The sequence below is a fragment of the Clinocottus analis genome, unplaced genomic scaffold, assembly GCF_023055335.1.
Source record: "Clinocottus analis isolate CAN_PGR_092001 unplaced genomic scaffold, fCliAna1.0.p SCAF_17, whole genome shotgun sequence".
Lineage (NCBI taxonomy): Eukaryota > Metazoa > Chordata > Actinopteri > Perciformes > Cottidae > Clinocottus > Clinocottus analis.
Genome location: NW_027175898.1, coordinates 9198446 through 9218191, shown reverse-complemented (window position 1 = coordinate 9218191; position 19746 = coordinate 9198446). Strand labels below are relative to the sequence as shown.

General features: G+C 39.4%; 1 protein-coding gene across 1 annotated transcript; it reads left to right on the top strand.

Annotated features, from left to right (window-relative positions):
* Window positions 1-272: 272 nt before the first annotated feature.
* Window positions 273-19110, top strand: impg1b (interphotoreceptor matrix proteoglycan 1b). The gene is made up of 18 exons (XM_068580817.1): window positions 273-339; window positions 4455-4670; window positions 5686-5852; window positions 5965-5993; window positions 6361-6395; window positions 6525-6571; window positions 6673-6819; window positions 7820-7878; window positions 8151-8344; window positions 8439-8816; window positions 9839-10470; window positions 11021-11110; window positions 15642-15861; window positions 16191-16401; window positions 16937-17122; window positions 17258-17441; window positions 17980-18063; window positions 18626-19110. The coding sequence occupies exons 1-18, from the start codon at window positions 273-275 to the stop codon at window positions 18755-18757; spliced, it is 3078 nt and encodes a 1025-aa protein (XP_068436918.1). The 3' UTR covers window positions 18758-19110.
* The last annotated feature ends 636 nt before the right edge of the window (window positions 19111-19746 follow it).

Here is a 19746-nt window from a genome sequence, read left to right as displayed (position 1 = left end):
CTATCTCTCCTCGCTCCCTCGGCTCATCCACCCATGCAGCCACCTCAGCTGTCAACAGGGCTCCAGCGGTATCCAAAAACTAAGCGGCTGCTGAAGAACTGAGCTGCAGCACTGATAGGAGTGGACTGGACACCCTCCTCTGGAACGTGCTAACAAGTTAAAGACCTTGTCAGCACAGATGAGGAGACTCTTGCACACTCTGGACTCAAGATAAAGAGATTGTCTTTACAAATGACAACTTTGGGTTTGAAAGCCACATAAATTAGCCCATCATGCTTTTGAAGTCGGGACTATTCTTCACTTTGTGTCTGTTTACCCTTCAAGCAAGTCGAATCAAAGGTAAGAATCCAGTTGGGAGGCTGGTCTTCCTGATAATGCAGTTGAGATTTTTCTTTCAGTAATTTGACTTTGTCTTGGGATTGGAGAAAGGTTTGCAGGTTTTTATAATCTAACTTCTTTTAAAATGACGTTTTTAGTAAATACAGATGCAAATCTGTAAATGACGTAGTCAGGCAATAATTCATTTCCACAACAGACCTCCGTTAAGAAGGAAACAATTAAAAACATCACTGTTCACATTACTTTATGTTTAGTTAATTGTAAATAATTCTTTGACGTGGAGATCTTCCTGCAGGTTTCCTATCGATGCAGTCCTGCATGAGGGGACTTGAAGGTGGTTATTCAAGGTCAACAGTTTGTGTGTGACTTTGTTATTTATCTTTTGTGATAGGATGTATTTATGTTGCTCTCTCTGCAAACTATAAAGGGTTACCTCATCCTTAGACAGATCTTTCATATTTTTTGTTGTTGAAAAATGTCAAGCAACCAGAGGGCCGCTTTTAAGGTCATGCATATTCACTATGAATTTAATGGGCATAGTCATAAATAGAGAAAGATAGCATCATTTCACCAGTCATAGCAAATGCGTCCGCACTGGTTGTCTTGTTCAGTGTGATGTGCCCGGGTGAGCTCATTATCCCGAAGGAAACAAAAGCCATTCTGTTCCCAGTGTCGCAGGACGCTAATCTTTTCTGGCTTGTAATTCTGCTGTGAGGCCTTTTTGCGGCTGCACTGGGCATTAAAGCCCGTTCAAGCACTCCCTTCTCTCACTCAGGCCCTCGTGTCTCTGCATGTGCAAGTCAGGCTTCAAGCCTACAGAATCCCCGAAAAACATTTATATGTTGTTTTTCCGGTGTGGCTAATAATGGGAACCCACACGATGTATTCGACTACATTTCAGACCACCTTGTGACTTGTTAACATGTTTGGAAGTGGGAGCTTAGCCAGGTGAATGAGTCTGGCTGTCAAACACTAAACTGGGGATATTGCCCACAAAGCTACAGGCGGCAATGTCAACACCCATGCAGTCTTTGAATGTTCTTGGTGCTGAGCCAAATTTGGATTTGAGAAAAACAATATTGGTCATTGTAGAAGTTATTATATGCGTGTAATGCTGTGAAAACCGTTTTTCTTTTCTTTTCTTGCGCTACCATTTATGTCACGCAAAATATCAATGAATGGCTGTGTATTTATATTTTTTAATTCTAAGTGTAATTCTAATTCCTGAACAATGACAAGTAGTACAGAGGCATGCACAGTCGTACTTCAGTTATCCCACACAACATACAGGAGGTGGACGTTATGGCAACAACACATTCCTACATGTATAATACAATGCAACAACCACCACAACCTCTGACCTATACATGTATAGAATTTGCCACGGGGTTGAACACACGTTTCTGTCAGAGACACATTTTAAGCTTCTTAAAGGTTGTTCGTTTGTTAGCGTTCACGTCAACTCCTCCACCGCAACACATATTCACGACATTATGAAAATACAATGTGTGAGAGGTACAACAGTTGTCTTATAATAAACATAGTCCAATGACGTGTAACGTCAAAACAAATATGACGACACAAACAGGAGATTCAATCTGTTCAACTGGAGCAATCATCAAAATTATTATTTTAATATCATTGGTGTAATGTCTGCAACAAATTATCACTTTAGTTGTTGATTATTTTTTGTTTGATTAAAATATAATTAAAAAAGCACCATCCCATAGCTCAAGGTTTCCTAATTTAATTCAATATTGTATTTTCATTCTTGTTTTACAGCCAAATACACTATGAATGTTGTTGCAGCTGAGCCAATGTGTTGCATTAGCTTGTATACAAGTGTTAATAATATTGTGTCTACTTATGGAACATGCACGTAGCATGCTCTTTTTGTTTTGTTCTTCCTCTGCTTGTGGTCCAGTGTTCAGGATGCTACCAATACTACCTTTGGTAAGCACGGCTAATGGCTCTTAAAGGTGCGTTATTAATACACAAAGATTCCCCACTTGTCTTGTTTATCTTCATGAAAGTGCAGTCAGAAGCTCTGTCAGAAGCAAAAGTAATAGTAATTATATTAATCACACTCACTTGCTTTTATATATTTATATATGCTGTATATATATTTTACTTTTCTTCTCTTCCCTAATCTAGAGGAGGCACAGCCCATTAATTGGTCCGATGACCCTAAATCTGTGTGTTTGGGCTCATAAATCCTGGCTTATTGTCTTAGAGAGTCCTCTGAGGTTTGCCACCTGGCATCACAATGTGCTCCTTTCTTCTAAAATAGTTTTCTTCAATGGACTGACTGTGAATGAAACATTTGACTGGCACACTGGCTTGTGGTGTGGAATTACTTCCTGTAATGTGGGCGGCTGAGCTTGTTTTTTTCACTAAGGTGATTTGGGCAGTTTTCCTCATAATAGCTGCAGCATCAAAGTGACACAATGCATGGAAATAGTCCTGTCTGCGGCTGATATAGCCTGAATTAGTTTGTGTGGCGTGATTGTTACCCACTCAAATCAGCTGGGTATCCACCTGTATTTTGTTTACATCTCTTTGTTTTGCACGCACCTCCTTTTTTCAATTGTAATCCTCATGCGTGCACTTCTGCACATCCACAGCTGGATGCTGCCCAGCACAACCTCACCACCGAGCAGTTTCAGTGATGCAACATGGGGCAAGTCGCCCAAGGGCATCTTGGCAATACTCCTTCGGGAGAAGAGTGTTACTTATTTGCTTTCTCTACACATCTGTGCACTTCCATTGCCTTCAATAGGACAGCCTTTCAGTCACAAACCAGCTCCTCAAGTAACAAATTGCACCTTAAAGGGAAAGAACATATCCTATACAGAGGCTTTCATATTTATTTCGTTAAGATGTCCTAAAATAGACTGCTAGGGACCCTCGGTATAATATAGGTTTTACTGCAAAACCAGATGCTACTTAACAGGATTGGCAGCAGCAGAGCAGATAGTAGTTAGCTGACAGTAAGAAGGCTGGACAGATGCCATTGGGTAACTTGTCAAATTGAATGCTCCTCTGTGGTAGTTGGTGTTAACGGCCTGAAGACTGACACAGGTAGTGTCTTAGCAATGTTTTATTATACATACTAATGCACGGCCAAGTTCGGGCCTATGTGCCTTTTTCACATAGTAAGTACAACTCCCTGCGACAATTAAACTGATGTGTGTGTGTGTGTGTGCAAAGTTGGTAAAGTGCCCTGTTTGAAAAAGACTCTTTATTTTGCTCGTTACAATACACATTGTGTGTGTTATATTGCCAGCAAATAATATTTGCAATTGTGGTTTTGCTTTCGTCCATAAGGTCAAATGTCTTAGATGAGTTGCACAATTTTACGTTTGCTTTATTTATACAACAAGTAATTGAATTGTGAAGTTGTTAATGTTGCTGTTGCTTTAAAAACAAACATCTATCTCCCAATACAAACAATTTACCTTTAAAAAATACATTTTTTCATACACAAACTAATAATCTCCAAGATTTTGATTTAAATATATGTGTTTGTTTTTATAGCTTCCTTCATTTAGCAGGGACAGTGAACATTAATCAACAATTTTCTTCTGTAGTCCCTGAGCAGGTTTTTACAATTTACTGGCCTAATATCAGAACAACGCTACAGAAAACACTACAGTACAACAATGTACAGTACAATAAAACACAATACAATAACATACATTACAAAAGTAGCAGATTTGTAAAAACAATGGGATTATTGAATGGCAGTGCCAGAGATGAGGTAGCATATGACTACGCGTGATTACAGTCTATATTATTCAACACTATCCTCCCGCAGCATGAACTGACTCAGTGTGGCAGGAACATGTGAACCTGAAAGACGAGGGAAACATCTGCATAATGTTAAGTCACAATCTATCGCAGAATGAGATAACACCGTAGGGATGGAACCTATGGCCCACTGATGAAAGCCCTCGCATGTGCAGTATTGCGAACTGCGTGTCTGTTACACAAACTGCGACACACCAACAAGAAATGACAAGAGACGCATTCCCACATATGATATATGTGCTGAATACTGTGCCAATGATTACATTTCATCCTGAACTTACAACGTCACTGACTTTTTCTTGCAGAGCTGCACGACCACGGTTTTTCTGGACTCAGGGATGTGAAGTACCGACACTTTCTCGAAGCCTCCAGACCAATCAGACACACCACAAATGTCAGAGCCGAGCAAGACGGTCACCGGACGAAGAGGTCGGCGCTCCTCTCCACGGGGGTCCGTGTGTGTCCCCAGGAGACGATAAAAGCAGCCATCGGCAGCCATCGGGCGTATTACAAGCTCAGAGGTAAACTGTTTGATGTGTAACTTTATGCAGGATAATGACATCTAACGCTTGCCAAAACATTTGACTCTGTGTCAAATCTGAATACAGCACTTGAACAGATTCTCTATATATGAGCAATTTATGTGCATAAGCATATATGAGACAATATACGTGTTTGTTATTTCCCTGGTGACATTTACATAACGCCACCGACTGTTACAGTTTTAGGGATACACAAAGTAAAGCACTTGACATAATGAAGTTATATGCAAATATCCTTTGTCCAAGAGAGATGAATTATGGATGATTTAAGAGGAGAAGAGAGCCACCTTGGTTGCTACAATGGCAAAGTAATACAACTTGTTCCACAACAGCTGCTCCGACGCAGGATTTTAAAATGAGGCAGATTAATTTGATGTATCCAAGGTAATCGCTTCGATCCAGAAATGAGTTTGTCAGAGAATAAATTTCCCACAGGCATCTTGATATTAGACAATGTGCAGCGTGTTTTTCCCCACAGAGGCAAATAAAACATATTGAAGCTTCAGGGGGTCTTTGTGCTCATGACTTTAATATTCACAAAATGGTCATGGACAAGCGAAGATTTAAATGTACCGTTTGACATTTACTAAAACAGGCATCCCTATTTTTTTGTGCTCTCCCAATTATACAATGCTAAATATATTGTATGATTCATTGTAACACTGTGCCTTTGTAGACTGTTATGTGCTGTGTATTCACAAAGCTGCACTGAAATGTTTCTCTGAGGGGAACAATAATCCTGAATCGCTCCATCAAAGCAAACCCCACATGCGGAGATGCCAAGATCAATACCAGTAATCGTCTTTATCCTCAGTCATTTGAGTTTGCCACGCTGTAATTTCCATCCTGCCCGTGTTGCAAATATATATATATATATAATGCCATGTCTAATTATTCTTTATGGCTTATTTTAAATACATGATTAGATGGTGTTCATACCAATTTCACGTTTTCTGAGAAAAACAAAACTGCTGATGATGGGACATCTCTTCAGTTTGTCAGGAAGCGATATGGGAAGCGTTTCGGATCTTCTTGGACAGAGTCCCAAACTCAGAGGAGTACGGTGCCTGGCTTTACACCTGCCAGCATGAGAACCTCTGCATGGACGACTTGGCCCAGAACTTCAGCAGCTCTCAGGAGCATCTGGACATGGTGGCCCGAGTGAGTCCAGCACCCCGAACACAGCTTATCGACCACTCGTATGGCCAAATGTTCATACTGAGATCTTTAGGTGTAAATCTGTAATAGTTTCTATCTTGTTTCCTATTTCTAGAGAGTCGCCGAGCAAGCTGAAATTGAAGGGTATATTCAAACTTTCTTCTTACATTTTGTGTTAAATGTGAGTTTCCTGTGATTTAAAGTATGATCAAAGGAAAATTGTTTTGTCTGGTTTCAACAGAGCAAAGTGGGAAATGATTATTAGTGTTTTCATCTCCGAAGGCAATAAAAACATCAGAGGAACTGTTAGCACCTCTGCTCAACATGCTCAAAAGATATTCAGATCAACTAAGCCATGGCCAGCCTATAGCCAGAACATTGTATATTTGGGATATTAGGCTAAATAAATATTGGTTTAAAGTGTAAGGATTCCTGACTAACACACACATTTAGTTCAGCAAATATTGATAACTATCCAAATGAATTTGTAACAAAGATGTTTTATTTCTAGAGTCATTGCTGAAACCACGGAGGCAGGAAGGGATTGTGAGTCGAACACTACCGCACAAATATTGTTGAATGAAAGCAATTAAATGACTTAATGAACTTAAAAGCTATCAATACATTATCATAACAACATTATAAATTGAATAGTGAGTCCTGGTTTTGTCTCAGGCACCTGGACACCTCCATTGATTCTGCTACCAACGGAGGATGACGTCGTAAGTTCACCCACAAATTTTCAGACTCACATGTACCGTTTGGATTCATTCACAGTTCAAGCGCTTCAGCCGAACAATACCGTTTGCATTTTCTTTGCCAGAACCAAGAAGACCAGAATATGATAAAAGAGAACTATGAGGAGTACATTGTGGAGTTCAGTGTCACCATCGTGGATCCGAGATTCAGCAAGCTGCTCAGGGACCCGGCAGCGCGGTACAGCGACATCACACGAGAGCTCACAGAGAAGGTGAGAGCAGAGTGTGAGTCTAGGCCGACAGCCAACGTTAGAGGTCTGCCTGTTTTCCCTCCACAAACACAAAATGCCCCACGATAGCAGCGCTGTGTTTCAAAAGATTTCTGAGGGCAAAATTATATTGGGGAAATAGCAAATTAGATATTTGCATTGTATATTTAGTCACCTTCAACCTGTTGGACTAAAACCTTTTCTATCTCAGCCTAAACGACTATTCCACTATTCTGCCTGTCTGTCGCCGTAGTTTGGATGTCTTACAACGAGATCAATTTCACTTACAGCTTTTACGGCATAGTATTGTTTCGTGTAAATCTCTCCCTGATTGATTGTAACATGTTTAAGGGACTTTAGTTAAGACTTCTAAATGACCACGAGCCTGAAATAGTAAGATCTAATCATGTAGATTATCTTTGACTAAGAAGGCATCGACTGGGAGTCGAAACACAGCTGTTAAGAATCACTTCTACTGGTGTAAAGTCATTAGTAGATTATATATTTTTATGAAGAACTGAATGTTGGTCGCGCTACTACAAAAAGGCAAAAATATGTCACTATGAATTGATGTTGAGAAATGTGAACAGTGTGCTCTGATAGTCCTCAGGTTCAGGTTCAACTTCATTGTCACGTGTGAAAACAACATTATTTTTTATTTTTTTATTTTTGTTGTTGCTCAGCTTGCTGGACTAAGAAACATGAGTATCTGCATTTATAAGTGTCTTGCCTTTTAACAATTATTCATAAAGATTTTTAAAAAAATCCTGTTTGAGACAATGGGACAAGGAAATGTTTGACAATTTGCTTAGAATAATCGCCATTCATTTTCTGTCGATTTCTGATTTTATTGGCTGATATGTGAATGTCCAATGAAAACACATCTGTAAAATGTCAGCTTTTTCATTCTTAAATGATCCTTAAATATTGATTTTTTTTTTTACTGAACATTGAGGATAAATGCTCATTTGTCTTTCATATTTCTTGTTTTTCATTTCTTTAGATGGTTCGTGTGTTTGAAAACGTCGCAGGATTTAAAGAGATTCGTGTTCTTGGATTTCGGTGGGTTTAGTTTTATTGAAGGGTTCCTTAAAGGTTTGGGACAGTAATTTTGCTTTGTAATAATGATTGATTTTGATTTTTAAAAAGACAAATGATTTACATTTCCCTTGAAGTAACTATAATTGAATCTTTTTTTTGGTTTTATCATTAAGTCTCTAGAGAAACCATAAGACCCCCAAAAATGTCCTCCATTGGGATACGACTCAGACGTCCATTACCAGTCAGGTGTGTCTGTCACGAGGGTTTCTCACATGATCTGTTGTGTTCATCAGCTCAGAGGACGTGTCTGTGCGTTGCGCTGTGGTCTTTAATGGAGCAACGGAGCTCAACGATCAACCTGACGGCCTCGTGGAGCCGGAGGAAGACGAGGATGTAAATGCCCCTAAACTGAAGCACATTATTGCAACGGCCTTAAAACAGGGACTGTCACTACCGCTGGACATACAGACGCTCAGCTTCGAGGCCGGTGAGCATAATATCACAATAACTGAATAAAAATTGGAGCAAAGTGCTCGGAATACGATTTTAAAGCTGTAGGAATGTTTCAACTTCCTTTTCAGTAACCACGGTGTATTCAGTTGCCGAGCTCGGCATAAACCCGGTCGAGGGAGCCGTCTCTGGGGACGACGGCACGCTGGCGCCGCCAGCGGACAACGCTCCCACCCAAAGTTTTCTCCCCACTGTGGCAGTGTTAGAAAACTCTTTGGGAGCTTCGACAACCAAACCAGAAACACACACCTTTGTGCCTTTCATCCCGAATGTCCTCCCAGAAAGCACATCTGCCATCACTGATGAAACTCCTTTGATGTCGTCAGCAGAGGAAGAATCCACAGAAGATTCTGCTGAGGAGCCCGGTGACGTCACACAATCAGACACAAAACTGGAAACCGTCACAGAGCCCGAGGTGGAGGAGGTACCAGCGGAGCAGGAGGACGGAGGTGAGGCTGAACCTGAAGGACCGGTGACAGACAGTAAGGCTACTTCAGGCTACAAGTTGTTTTCAAAACAGGATGTTGAAGTTCAATCAGAGACACATTTTTTTTTTATTTCAAAGCTTTATTGAGTTGCAAAACGTTAGACTGAGGTTTGGACTCCATTTAGAGCTATTTACAGAAAACTAGAAGAATCTCATGAGCGAACCACAACTTCGCCGACACTTTGTTGTCATACTCTGGTTTCTAAATCTGGATTCTTCTGAGGATCTGGGAAAGTGGTTGGAGGATGCTGTTACGGTCGAGACTGTAGAGACACAGCATCAGGAACTCAGGATTTATTAAAAAAAAACATCCTCAGGCTAGCAAGGTATGAGGGAGAAATATATCTTAATCTTAATTGTTGATGCCAAATAAATTATTAATTGTCTGAATAGAAAGCTCTAAAATACAAAAGATCCAAGTGACTTATTGGGAATGGAGAAACAATTACATTATTAATTAATTAATTAAATTATATGTATCTGATTGATTGAACTTAAACTATGCAATTTTTTACTTTTACTTTCACTAACACATACATTATGTGCACAAAACGCTCATCTCTCATGGGAAATGGAAATGGAAGTACAATTAGACTTGATGGTTTGGTTTTGCTCATGGAGACGCTCCCTGCTGAGGCAATACACCATATTAAAATCCAATATGAGCAGCGCCTGCTGGTGGTCGAGTCATTACAAACTCATGCTGTGCAGTCCAACTTTGTTCAAACCTGCAGACCTTCATTTGAAAGTCGAGTGGTGTTTCCAGGTAGATGAAATGTACCCGGTTTGTCAAGCTGAGTTGGGGGTAAATTTGTATCAGAGACGCTTGTTGTCTGGCTGTTTCCCTCTTCTTCCAGGCTAATCTGACCCAACCTCTGTACTGAACAACAACAATACTCAAATTCTTATATGAGGCCCGTACCCTCACGAAAATGTGTAACTCCGTCTGGTCATAACGTTTTTGTATATGTTTTATTTTACAAGTATCAGCTGACGGGGTGACTGAGGAACATCCAAAGCAACAGAACGAGGACCTTCCTTTAGCAACCTCCGGCTTCCAACCAGAAGATGTACTTCCTGATGCACCTGTTGAGGTTAACCTGGACCTGCCGGGGTCTGACGATCCCACAGCGACTGAGATATCGGTAATACAAGCGGACGTCCCAGTCGCTACAATATCATCTCACGAGGATGTGTTCCAGGGCTTCGAACCAGAATCAAATGTGAGTGAATCTTCTGTGAAGAGCGGGAAAGCCCATGAAGACAGAGATGAGTCCAGTGGAGGGACCAGTGGAGCAGCCCCGCTTTCAACAGACTTACCTCCTGGGAACCCAAACATTCAAGATGATGTAGGGTCAACCCCGACGGAAGTGATCAATCCTCTGGAAGAGGAGAGCGGAAGCGGATTCCCCTCAGAGTCTGACGAAGGCCCGTATGAATCCACGGCTGCACCGGCTATGAGACAAGTCAGCACCCCTCTGATAACCGCAGTGGATAAGGGCAAAGAGTTAGTGGTTTTCTTTAGCTTGAGGGTCACTAACATGATGTTTTCTGATGGCCTGTTCAACAAGAGCTCCCCAGAGTATAAATCCCTGGAGAATACCTTTCTTGAGCTGGTAGGTACACAAGCTTTTGTGTTGGATATCATGCTTTTGCATGCTTCATTCTCATATTTGCTTTTTTAACTCAACCTGAAATGTGTGATGAAAGTACAATTGTGCAATGTATACTGTAGAACTTGGATTTTAGACGTTGTTTTAGTAAGTAAGAGTTTGAATATTTTACAGCCGCCCTAAATTGGTGCTCAATCTAAATCTTGTCTTGTTTTGTGAGGATGCCCTTTGCAACAAGCCTTCTCCTCACATTTTTTTAAAATCCTAAATTTAATAGAAAATTCATATAAATTCATATTATATATATATATATATATATATATATATATATATATATATATATATATATATATATATATATATATATACATATATATACATATATATATATATATATATATATATATATATATATATATATATATATATATATATATATATATATATATATATATAAGTGTTAAAGTGTGATGTGGCTTTAACCAATCGCCAAATTCTTGATCAAAGGAGCAATTGTGTCAGCAGGATAAAGACATTATTCTGTTTCACTTAGACACAGCACTCTGGGTCCAGAAACTCGCCAAACCCTGGAGCTTCCAGTAAATCTGGGCCTAGGAGACAGAAGATTTTAGCCTCCATACCGGTATTTTTTTTTCCATATTGGAACTACATCTCCAATGCCTCAGAGAGAGCATGACCTTTCTATTTCTTAACTAACCTTTTCCAAATGCAGTATCTAACAATCCGAAAGCACCTAACATTTCTAAAGTACTCAACTTTAGTTTTAAGCTTTGCTTCTGTCCTTACATTAGACATTAGATCTTCCCGCTGCAGCTACTCATGTCTATTGGTTTTATCTGTGAGTCTAGCTCTAATGTTGACAAGTTTGTATAAGTGTGTTCTGCCTTAATCTTTTGAATTGTGCTAAACTTTGGGCTTTTTCGGTGACTGTTTAGATTTCAGTACGTCATTTTGTACAATTTGTGTTTGCAAGGGATTTGTCCAAAGTTCTGGGCTATAAAATCAAAAGAGGCTTCTACTTTTAAGTGTACATCAAAAGAAGTAAACATCCAAAATGGTAAAAGTAAAACAAATGAGAATGTTGAAACCACTCTTATTTATATTTTTCCAATATTTAGCTGGATCCAGAAGTCGGTGAGCTTAGCTGAGCATAAAGATATGAAGCAAGAGGAAATAGCCAGCATGGCTCTAAGGACCAAAGCAAATAAAGTCAACCTTCCAACAAGCCTCAAGCTCTTTGCAGGTTCTGATGGTGTCACTCTTGGCTGCCAGGAAACCTACTGGTGACAACAAGATCTTAGGAAGTGACCAGCACAGAGATAGTCTGACACATACAGTATCAACTCCTGTAAAAACCTTGACTTTTGTAGGTGGTTTTTGTGACCCATGAGACAAAGCATAGTGAGCGGTTTCCCCTTGCTCCAGTCTTTATGCTAAGCTAAGTCAATGTTTAAGTGGACACACATAAACATGGTATCAATCTTCTCATCTAACTCTTAGCAAAAAGCGAACACATCTGCTCTGATTTCTTTGAACAGACAGGCTCTCAGGTGTGCTATACTACATAGATGCTGCTTGTTGAAGTTGCTTTACATCATGTAGCATACACTCTATATCTATCAGTTGTGGGACAATAACTGTGTTTTTTTGTACATTGTAAGGTTATTCCTCACCAAAAATAGTTCAATTCAATACATTTGTTTCTCATATGTATGTTATGACATTGACGTGTGTTTGTGCATGTTTTGAAGCCTTAAAGATAAATCTACTTATGAATGAAGAATATAATTAATATGATAATAGGCTTAGTAAATTAAAAGCAAAGTCATGCAGCTTCATGCATTTTGTGTTGCTAAAACTGTATTGTTTTCTACACAGTAGAGAGCAAACTAGCCTCGGGTAGTCTGAGACCCGAGTCTGCCTTAGTCATTGTGGAACTCAGAGGTTTGTGACTTGTGGTAAGGAGCTTTAAGTAATTCTGGTTAGTTCCAGCAACAGACACATTGTGCTATTAATGGCTCCAATCTGTTTAGTGCGACATCAGTCAAGTTGCATACATCTGTATGCGTGTTGCAGTTGAACTACTGTGATAGTTATTTGGTGTTGAAAACACAAACTATTTGTATGTACTACTATAAACAACAAGACCATGGAATAAAACAGATTACAGACTTTGGAGGTTATTTAGTTCTGGAGCATTTGTGTGTAAATGCACATATGTTGAATTATTGTTAGGATGTTCCCTTTCATACCGTTTGTTATATTGCTCCTTTTTCTCGGAATAAGAGTTTTACATTTGCATCGGCTGCTTGTAAGCAGTTGAGGACTGTGCCTTATTAGCATAGATCAAAGCAAGAATCATCATTTGACATCCCTATTTAGTTTCAAGGCTTACCCCGAGGTTAATGGAGGGGACATATTTTTAGGCTTGTGCCCTCGATCTGTGTTATGTAAAGGCCTCAGCCTCAAACGGAGAAGGTGCATCGATACAAATTGGATTGTGTATTTGCTGCAATGCCGAGGAGCAGAGGGAACGTGAGCCACGACGGTGGGATTAGTTTCCTGGGTTTCTTTGATATAGCCTACAGGTTAAGACAAATAGTTAATAATGTGTTACATTTTGATAAATGATCAATACTTTTCACTTATTTTTTATGTATATTATACAATTTTTTATTTCATGAATTTGATCTTTTGTGATTTAGTGCAGAATGCATTATTTTCCTTGTTCATTTTTAGGTTTCCAATAAGTTTTTATGGAGAGTGTACAATATCAAGTAGAGACCTAGACAGAAATTGCATCCACAAATCCAAAACAATAATGAAAAAAACACTCCATCTCCAATCCTTTAATGGTTGCCCAAACTGTGGTTACTTCAGTTCTCCTTATTAATCGATGTATTTAGCTTCCTGGCAAAACTAATGTGGTCAGATGTTTGAAATGGTAAGTATTTACCGTATACTAATATTCTCACCATCCCATTAGGAATAGGGAGCATATTTTCCTTTAAATGGGCTACTTAGACAGAGAAGGGACACTTTGAATCACATACTTTAAACGGGACTGAGTTGGCCTCATAAATCCATAAAAAATAGCAGGAAGAATAATGAAGAAATGTAAAATAATATATATTCTGAAGCCCATTTAAATGGACATAATGTAATGTTTTGCTGGATATCAAACCCCATTTGTGATACTGTACGTTCACTTTCTCTCAGTCTCATATATATGAATACATATATATATATAAACGATTAGCCTACATTACTCCTGTACCTACTGGTTTGTTAAGCAACCAATAAAATTGGACATGGAGGTTGGAATGACTTTATTTGTTTCGGTAAATCTTGAAAAAAACAACATTTTTATCGTGGCATTCTTCCTGACTTTTTTTTTTTTTTTTTTAATCAGAGAAGAGAACCAGTAGATACATGCGTAACCTCAAAGAAGCATATGTTGTGTCAAAAACTAAAAATGATGGTTGTGTTTTCTGGCATGCTGACTACATTGTGTTTACTGTTCGTCAATACACACTGCCTTTGTGTTTGTTGTGTAGACCTCGGCTTTGACCTTGTGTGGAAGGCAATAGGGCCAACTGTACAGATTAGTATCTAATCTACAGGTTACACATACTTGACATTTTGCATTGAGACAAATGGATGAGCAAACAGCAAGCTGTGCGTCCAGTTGTATCGCAAGCCGTTGCCCATTTGTTGGGGATTTTTGAACCTCGCACTAGCTAAGAGACTATTAGCTATCGGGAACTAGCCCCCAGTAAACTGTCTGCAGTGATAAGTGAAGCAACCCGATCAGAGCAGAACTCTTTCTGGCCTTCTTATCTCCCGCTTGACAGCCAGGCCAGCTAGAGCGCCATAATCTCTCCCTCTCACACTGCGGCTGTTTGATGTTTGCCTCGTCTGTACTGAACGTGAAGTGGCTGGAAGGAGAGCGGTCCAGATCGATGAACATTGATGCAGTTCCATCACTTCAGCTGGTTGACTTCCTCCGCGCCTAAATATCGCCACCGCCATCAGTCTGAGTCCATAGTCTTAAAAGATTTGTTTCCCATTTATCCGAGCCGTCTCGGAGGGAATATTCTTTCAATACAACAATGCGGACAATTTAAGATATGAGTTCAAATGTCAGTGCGGAGATTTGATTTCAGTGCAGAGATGTTTTTTAAACCAGGAGGTGGGGATGCTGTGTGCTCTTTCTGCCTTCCAAAGGCAGAAGGCAACTACAGAAACTTAAGCTTAACTAACATATATGTACGTTTTCAACCTTAATGTAATGCCTTTCGGCCAATACATTTAATATGTGATTCGGAGGTAGTGATAGCTATACCGCATCAAATCATGTTAATTCAACTGGCGTCAGTGGCTGCAGTTATTGCTACACTGCTAAGCTAGGCTAACTAACTTTTGGCAAGACTGGTTTATTCGACTTGACATTAGAATAAAGCATGCATATGCATATTACTTACTGTACTGTACTTGAGATATAAAGATCACTAAACATTATATATTATATATTTATTTATTTGCGATAGCTTTAAGGCCCTGCAAGTCTTTTTTAGTGTCTGCTCTGTTGACCTTTTGTTCTGGTGCTCTGCACTGACTAGAAATAGCATGTTCTGTGTTCTTACACCAAGGCTTATAAACCTAACCCTAATTTTGGTCTTGATCCAATTACACAGTCAGCACAGTAATGGCAAGATTTCATGCTCGCATCAAAATTTAATTATGAAGTATTCATACCATTCACACTGTAAAATGTGACCTGAATAATTCAAAATAAGCTGTACGACAACCTCAATACTGTCAATGTAGAAGTAAAACTTCAGGTACACGTGGTTCGCGCTGCCCTGGCCTTCTCAGGAGGACACAGATCTGTGCTGACGCTTGACACTGACATGAATCTGATATCATTTCATTAACTTAAACATCCAAATATTTGTCCTCTTATGATAGACAATGATTCCCTTTTTGCCATGTAATTTTGCTTTCCAGGAATTCTATATTTACTCACTAAACATTAACACTTTTCAAATTAGACATTTCAGTACATCCTTTGATAAATGTAAAGGATTAGTTGAACAAAGAGATTAAATATAAATTAATAATTGTATTTTTTTCATCTATTTCCCCAACAGCTTCTGCCATATTTACAATCCAATTTGACTGGATTCAAGCAGCTGAAAATTCTCAACTTTAGGAACGGCAGCGTTGTGGTAAACAGCAAGATGAAGCTGGACAAACCGGTACCGTACAACGTCACAGAAGCTGTTCACTGTGTACTCGAAGACTTCTGCAACTCGGCTTCTAAACGACTCGACATCGAGATTGACAGTCGCTCGTTGGAAGTGGAACAAGGTGAAATGTCCTTACAGCAGAATCACAGTGCTGTCCAATATAATTGAAGGATGCGGACATCTCATGCAGAAGAACAATAGAATAATATCTGCTCTTGCAGTGACAGGTTCAATCATGCAACAAGGTCAGAGACCTCTCACTGCTGTCTTTTGCACTCTGTTGGTGATGCGGAGCACAGATGGGATGCATCTTTTTGCTTGGAAGAGTTTATGACTGCATGTGCACATCAATCCAAATGCCCTTTAATTTCTGCTCTGAATCAGTGAGGGAGAGGTGGACACTGCACTAATATAATCACCTCTCTCTGGTCTCTTTTCTGTTGGTTTCAGCTGACCAAGCGGACCCCTGTAAGTTCTTGGCCTGCAACGAGTTTTCACGCTGCGTTGTAAACAGTTGGACCGAAGAGGCAGAGTGTTTGTGTGATCCGGGCTACAGCACCGTGGACGGCCTCCCATGTCAGAGCGTCTGCACTTTGCAGCCGGACTACTGCCTGAATGAAGGCCTGTGTGAAATAATCCCAGGGCACGGAGCCACATGCAGGTACACACAACCTGACGAATGAAAGGAAACACAACAGCATGATCGAGGCTTGTTTAAAGGCTTCACATTTTAACTGCAGAATGTACTAGACTGCACCCATCTACTTACCCAAGCTCTTGGCTGTAGCTCATGGGGTGAGTGGTCATCCTGAAAACACAAGGTAGTCGGTTCAATCCCTGTCTTCTCATAGTTCGCGTGTCGAAGTGTCCTTGAGCAAAACCCTGAACCTCCAGTTGCTCCCTGGGCACTTCACCTGATCCCTTAATTACTAAAGGATGGGTGAGAGTGCAGAGAATACATTTCCCCTTGTGAGACTAATAAACGGTTTTTCAATAAACATTTCAAAATTCTATAAAATTGCTTTTCTGTTGGATAGGTATTACTTTGCATTCATTTCACTATTGTAACTTGCAACTATCTGAAAGCACAACTGTATTGCCATCCTTTCTTTGATGGTTCATTCAAGGACATTCAAGATTTATGAAAAACTTTGTATTCTCAAGAGAAACTGCACATGTATTTGCATCTCTTTCAGATGTCCTGTAGGTAAATACTGGCACTACCACGGAGAACGCTGCAACGAGCTGGTGTCAATGCCAGTGGACCCTCCGCTAATTATCACCTGCCTGGTGGGAAGCCTCTGCTTTGTTTGTGCCGTCATTGGCATTTTGATATTCATTAACAAGAAATGTATAAAAACCAGAAAGGCTGTCGCTCTGGTGTAAGTACAAGCTCTTTTACTCTCCACATTTTGAACCGTTCTAGTTTCAGGGCGTTGGCTTTTGCAGTGATTTTGTGATGTTTTTTGTATGGAAAGCATTTTTATATTCACCACCTCATCTCCTTTACATTGTAGGCATTCCCTTGCTCCCTATGCCTTTGAGAATTCTTTGAGGGTGAACCCCATGTTTGAGAATGATGATGGTGTCTTAACTCAAGTATCGACATTGCCATACCCTTCAAGTTCTTCTTCTTCCCAATCCCAACAGTCTGAACAGGAACATTTTGCCTCAATTGAAAATATACATCTGAGTATTGAGGTACACTGTGCTGTATGTGCACAAACGACTAAACTATTAACCTCAAACCTTCAAACGTCGGTAATATAAATTAACACACTCTAGAGACACTCTCCAAAGCTCAATTGGCTTGTTTTCCTTCCTCTCATCCTTCATACGTTCCATCTTTGTTTTGTATCTCACACGTTATACTCACCATCAAAGTTGACAAACTATCTGATGGATTTTTTGTATTAACTGCTCAGATGGCTTCAATGGTCATTCAATGTACTTCAGTAATTCTCAAAAGGCTTTGACACAGAATCGTGCACATTTTCCGAATTACTTTAAAGTTGCACACGATCCACATCTTTGAAGATGCTTTGTGCTTTGTGCCAAATCCAACAAAGATGTAATGTCTTATCACTGAACTGTGCAGTAGCAGCTGTAGCTTTAACCTCTTGTGGTAGATCTTTCTTTCTGGCAGATCCTTATATTGATGATGTTGCCTGTTTTTGTTCACCTTGCCTTTGGTTCTATAATATATGAAAGAAGCAAACTGTAAACACTGTCTCCACAGATCCCCAGACAACTCTACACAACAAGATCAGACAAGTTAGTCTCAGAAATGGTGGACTTACATCACTGTATACCACACAATGAGGTGAGGACCGAAAAGAAAAATATGATCGTTGATTCTGTAGATATTCTCGCCTCCAAATCCCAAAACATCCAAGTTGAAGGGAGAAAAATGTGAAGACTTTTTGGACGCTTCGATGAAACATTTTCAGAAAATGTGACAATAATGTAACTGCAGATACCTTGTACTTTAGATATTCAACATGCATTTTAAGTGTTGCTGATATTCAACAACAATAACCTTTACTTCAAATATTTTACAGCCCTATGATGCGTGCAAAGGTAAAACACCTATGCATAATGCCCTTGCTAATATTTCACTTCCAAACCAAATCATTGTTGACTTTGGAGCATATAAACAATAGCTCTAACGTGATTATGAAAATGATCAAATATTAACCTTGAATGATTTCCACGTTCAGTGTCGATCAGAGCCTCTGCAATGAAAGACAGTCCTTCTGTTGAGCGGAAGGAAATATTTGATTAATGCGAATATCTTGAAGATATAGTTATGAGGATATTCTGAGGATTTATTGTACAAGTCAAACTGAAATAAGCTTTTTCTCATTCTCTCTTGTTTCTTCCAGACATGGAGACTGCAAAGTGAATACAGAGCATGCTGTTGTTTAAGGGCATCAGATAACGAGTGTTTTGAAGTCACCGTGGTGGAACCTTGTTCGTCTGAAGAGCGGCTGACAGTGACACAGACAAGACTGTGACTGTACAGGGGACGCTGTGGTACGGTAGACGAGTCAAAAGATGTTAAAAGTGTTGAGATTCATTGTTCATAGTGATCAAAGCGTCTTGTTAGACAGAGAGCTATGGATATTAAAGTGGAAACTAATATTTATTCTATATATTGAATGGTAGGAATATTTCCTGGATAGCCTTGGCAAAGGATGTTCTTTCCTCACAATGAGGTATTTATTATTTACAAACTGATACACGTGGTGGTATCTTGAATTTAGACTGTAAAAGCTGTATTTTAACCTTGTTATGTCCCAAAAAGAGAATGAATGTATATGACATATTGTTCATAGAAATATTGACTGCCGAGCTGTATTTCTCAGTCTGTCCTATTCAAAACAATTCCTCTAACTAATCATTTGTGTTTTGAGATTTGGATTATAATTTTTTTTTTTTTTACACATTTTGCGTTCAACAGCAAAATTAAATGTTTTTTGCATGAAACAATGTTTTTTTTTGTTTTTTTTGACTGTCTCAAAGATATGTGGTAACACATTACAAGCAATCTATTGATAAACGACTGCAGTCAAGTCAAGGTTTTCTGACGGTTCATCCGTGTTTTTATAATCATCTACCACTTTTTGTTGTTAATTTACCACAAATAACTGACAAACCTAAAACACCTACAAAGGAGAACCTTTGTAATCTTTGTAACCTTTGTTTTAATCCACTTGATCACTTAAAGAGCCTCGACTGTGCAGCGCCATAAACTGCAGATGAGCCTTTGTTGAATAATCTACAAACTAATCTTGTTAGCTGCCGTTAGCATCCGGATGTCTAGATATGCAGAGCTCTGACTACTGAATTCACTCATTCTCACTTTTGTCGGTTAACGGTAAGTCAGTAAGAAAAAGCAATCATGAACATCAGGCCATACATTTATTTTCGACAGTATTCCAGTGCGAAGGCTAACGTACAACCAGATTTCATTTTAAAAGGGATTCATTAGTTACAGTCGGCT

Coding starts and splice junctions, on each gene's coding strand:
- impg1b (XM_068580817.1), top strand. CDS start 273: ATGCTTTTGAAGTCGGGACTATTCTTCACTTTGTGTCTGTTTACCCTT. Junction 6,396..6,524: donor CACGGAGGCAGGAAGGGATT/GTGAGTCGAACA, acceptor GTTTTGTCTCAG/GCACCTGGACACCTCCATTG. Junction 6,572..6,672: donor TACCAACGGAGGATGACGTC/GTAAGTTCACCC, acceptor TTTCTTTGCCAG/AACCAAGAAGACCAGAATAT.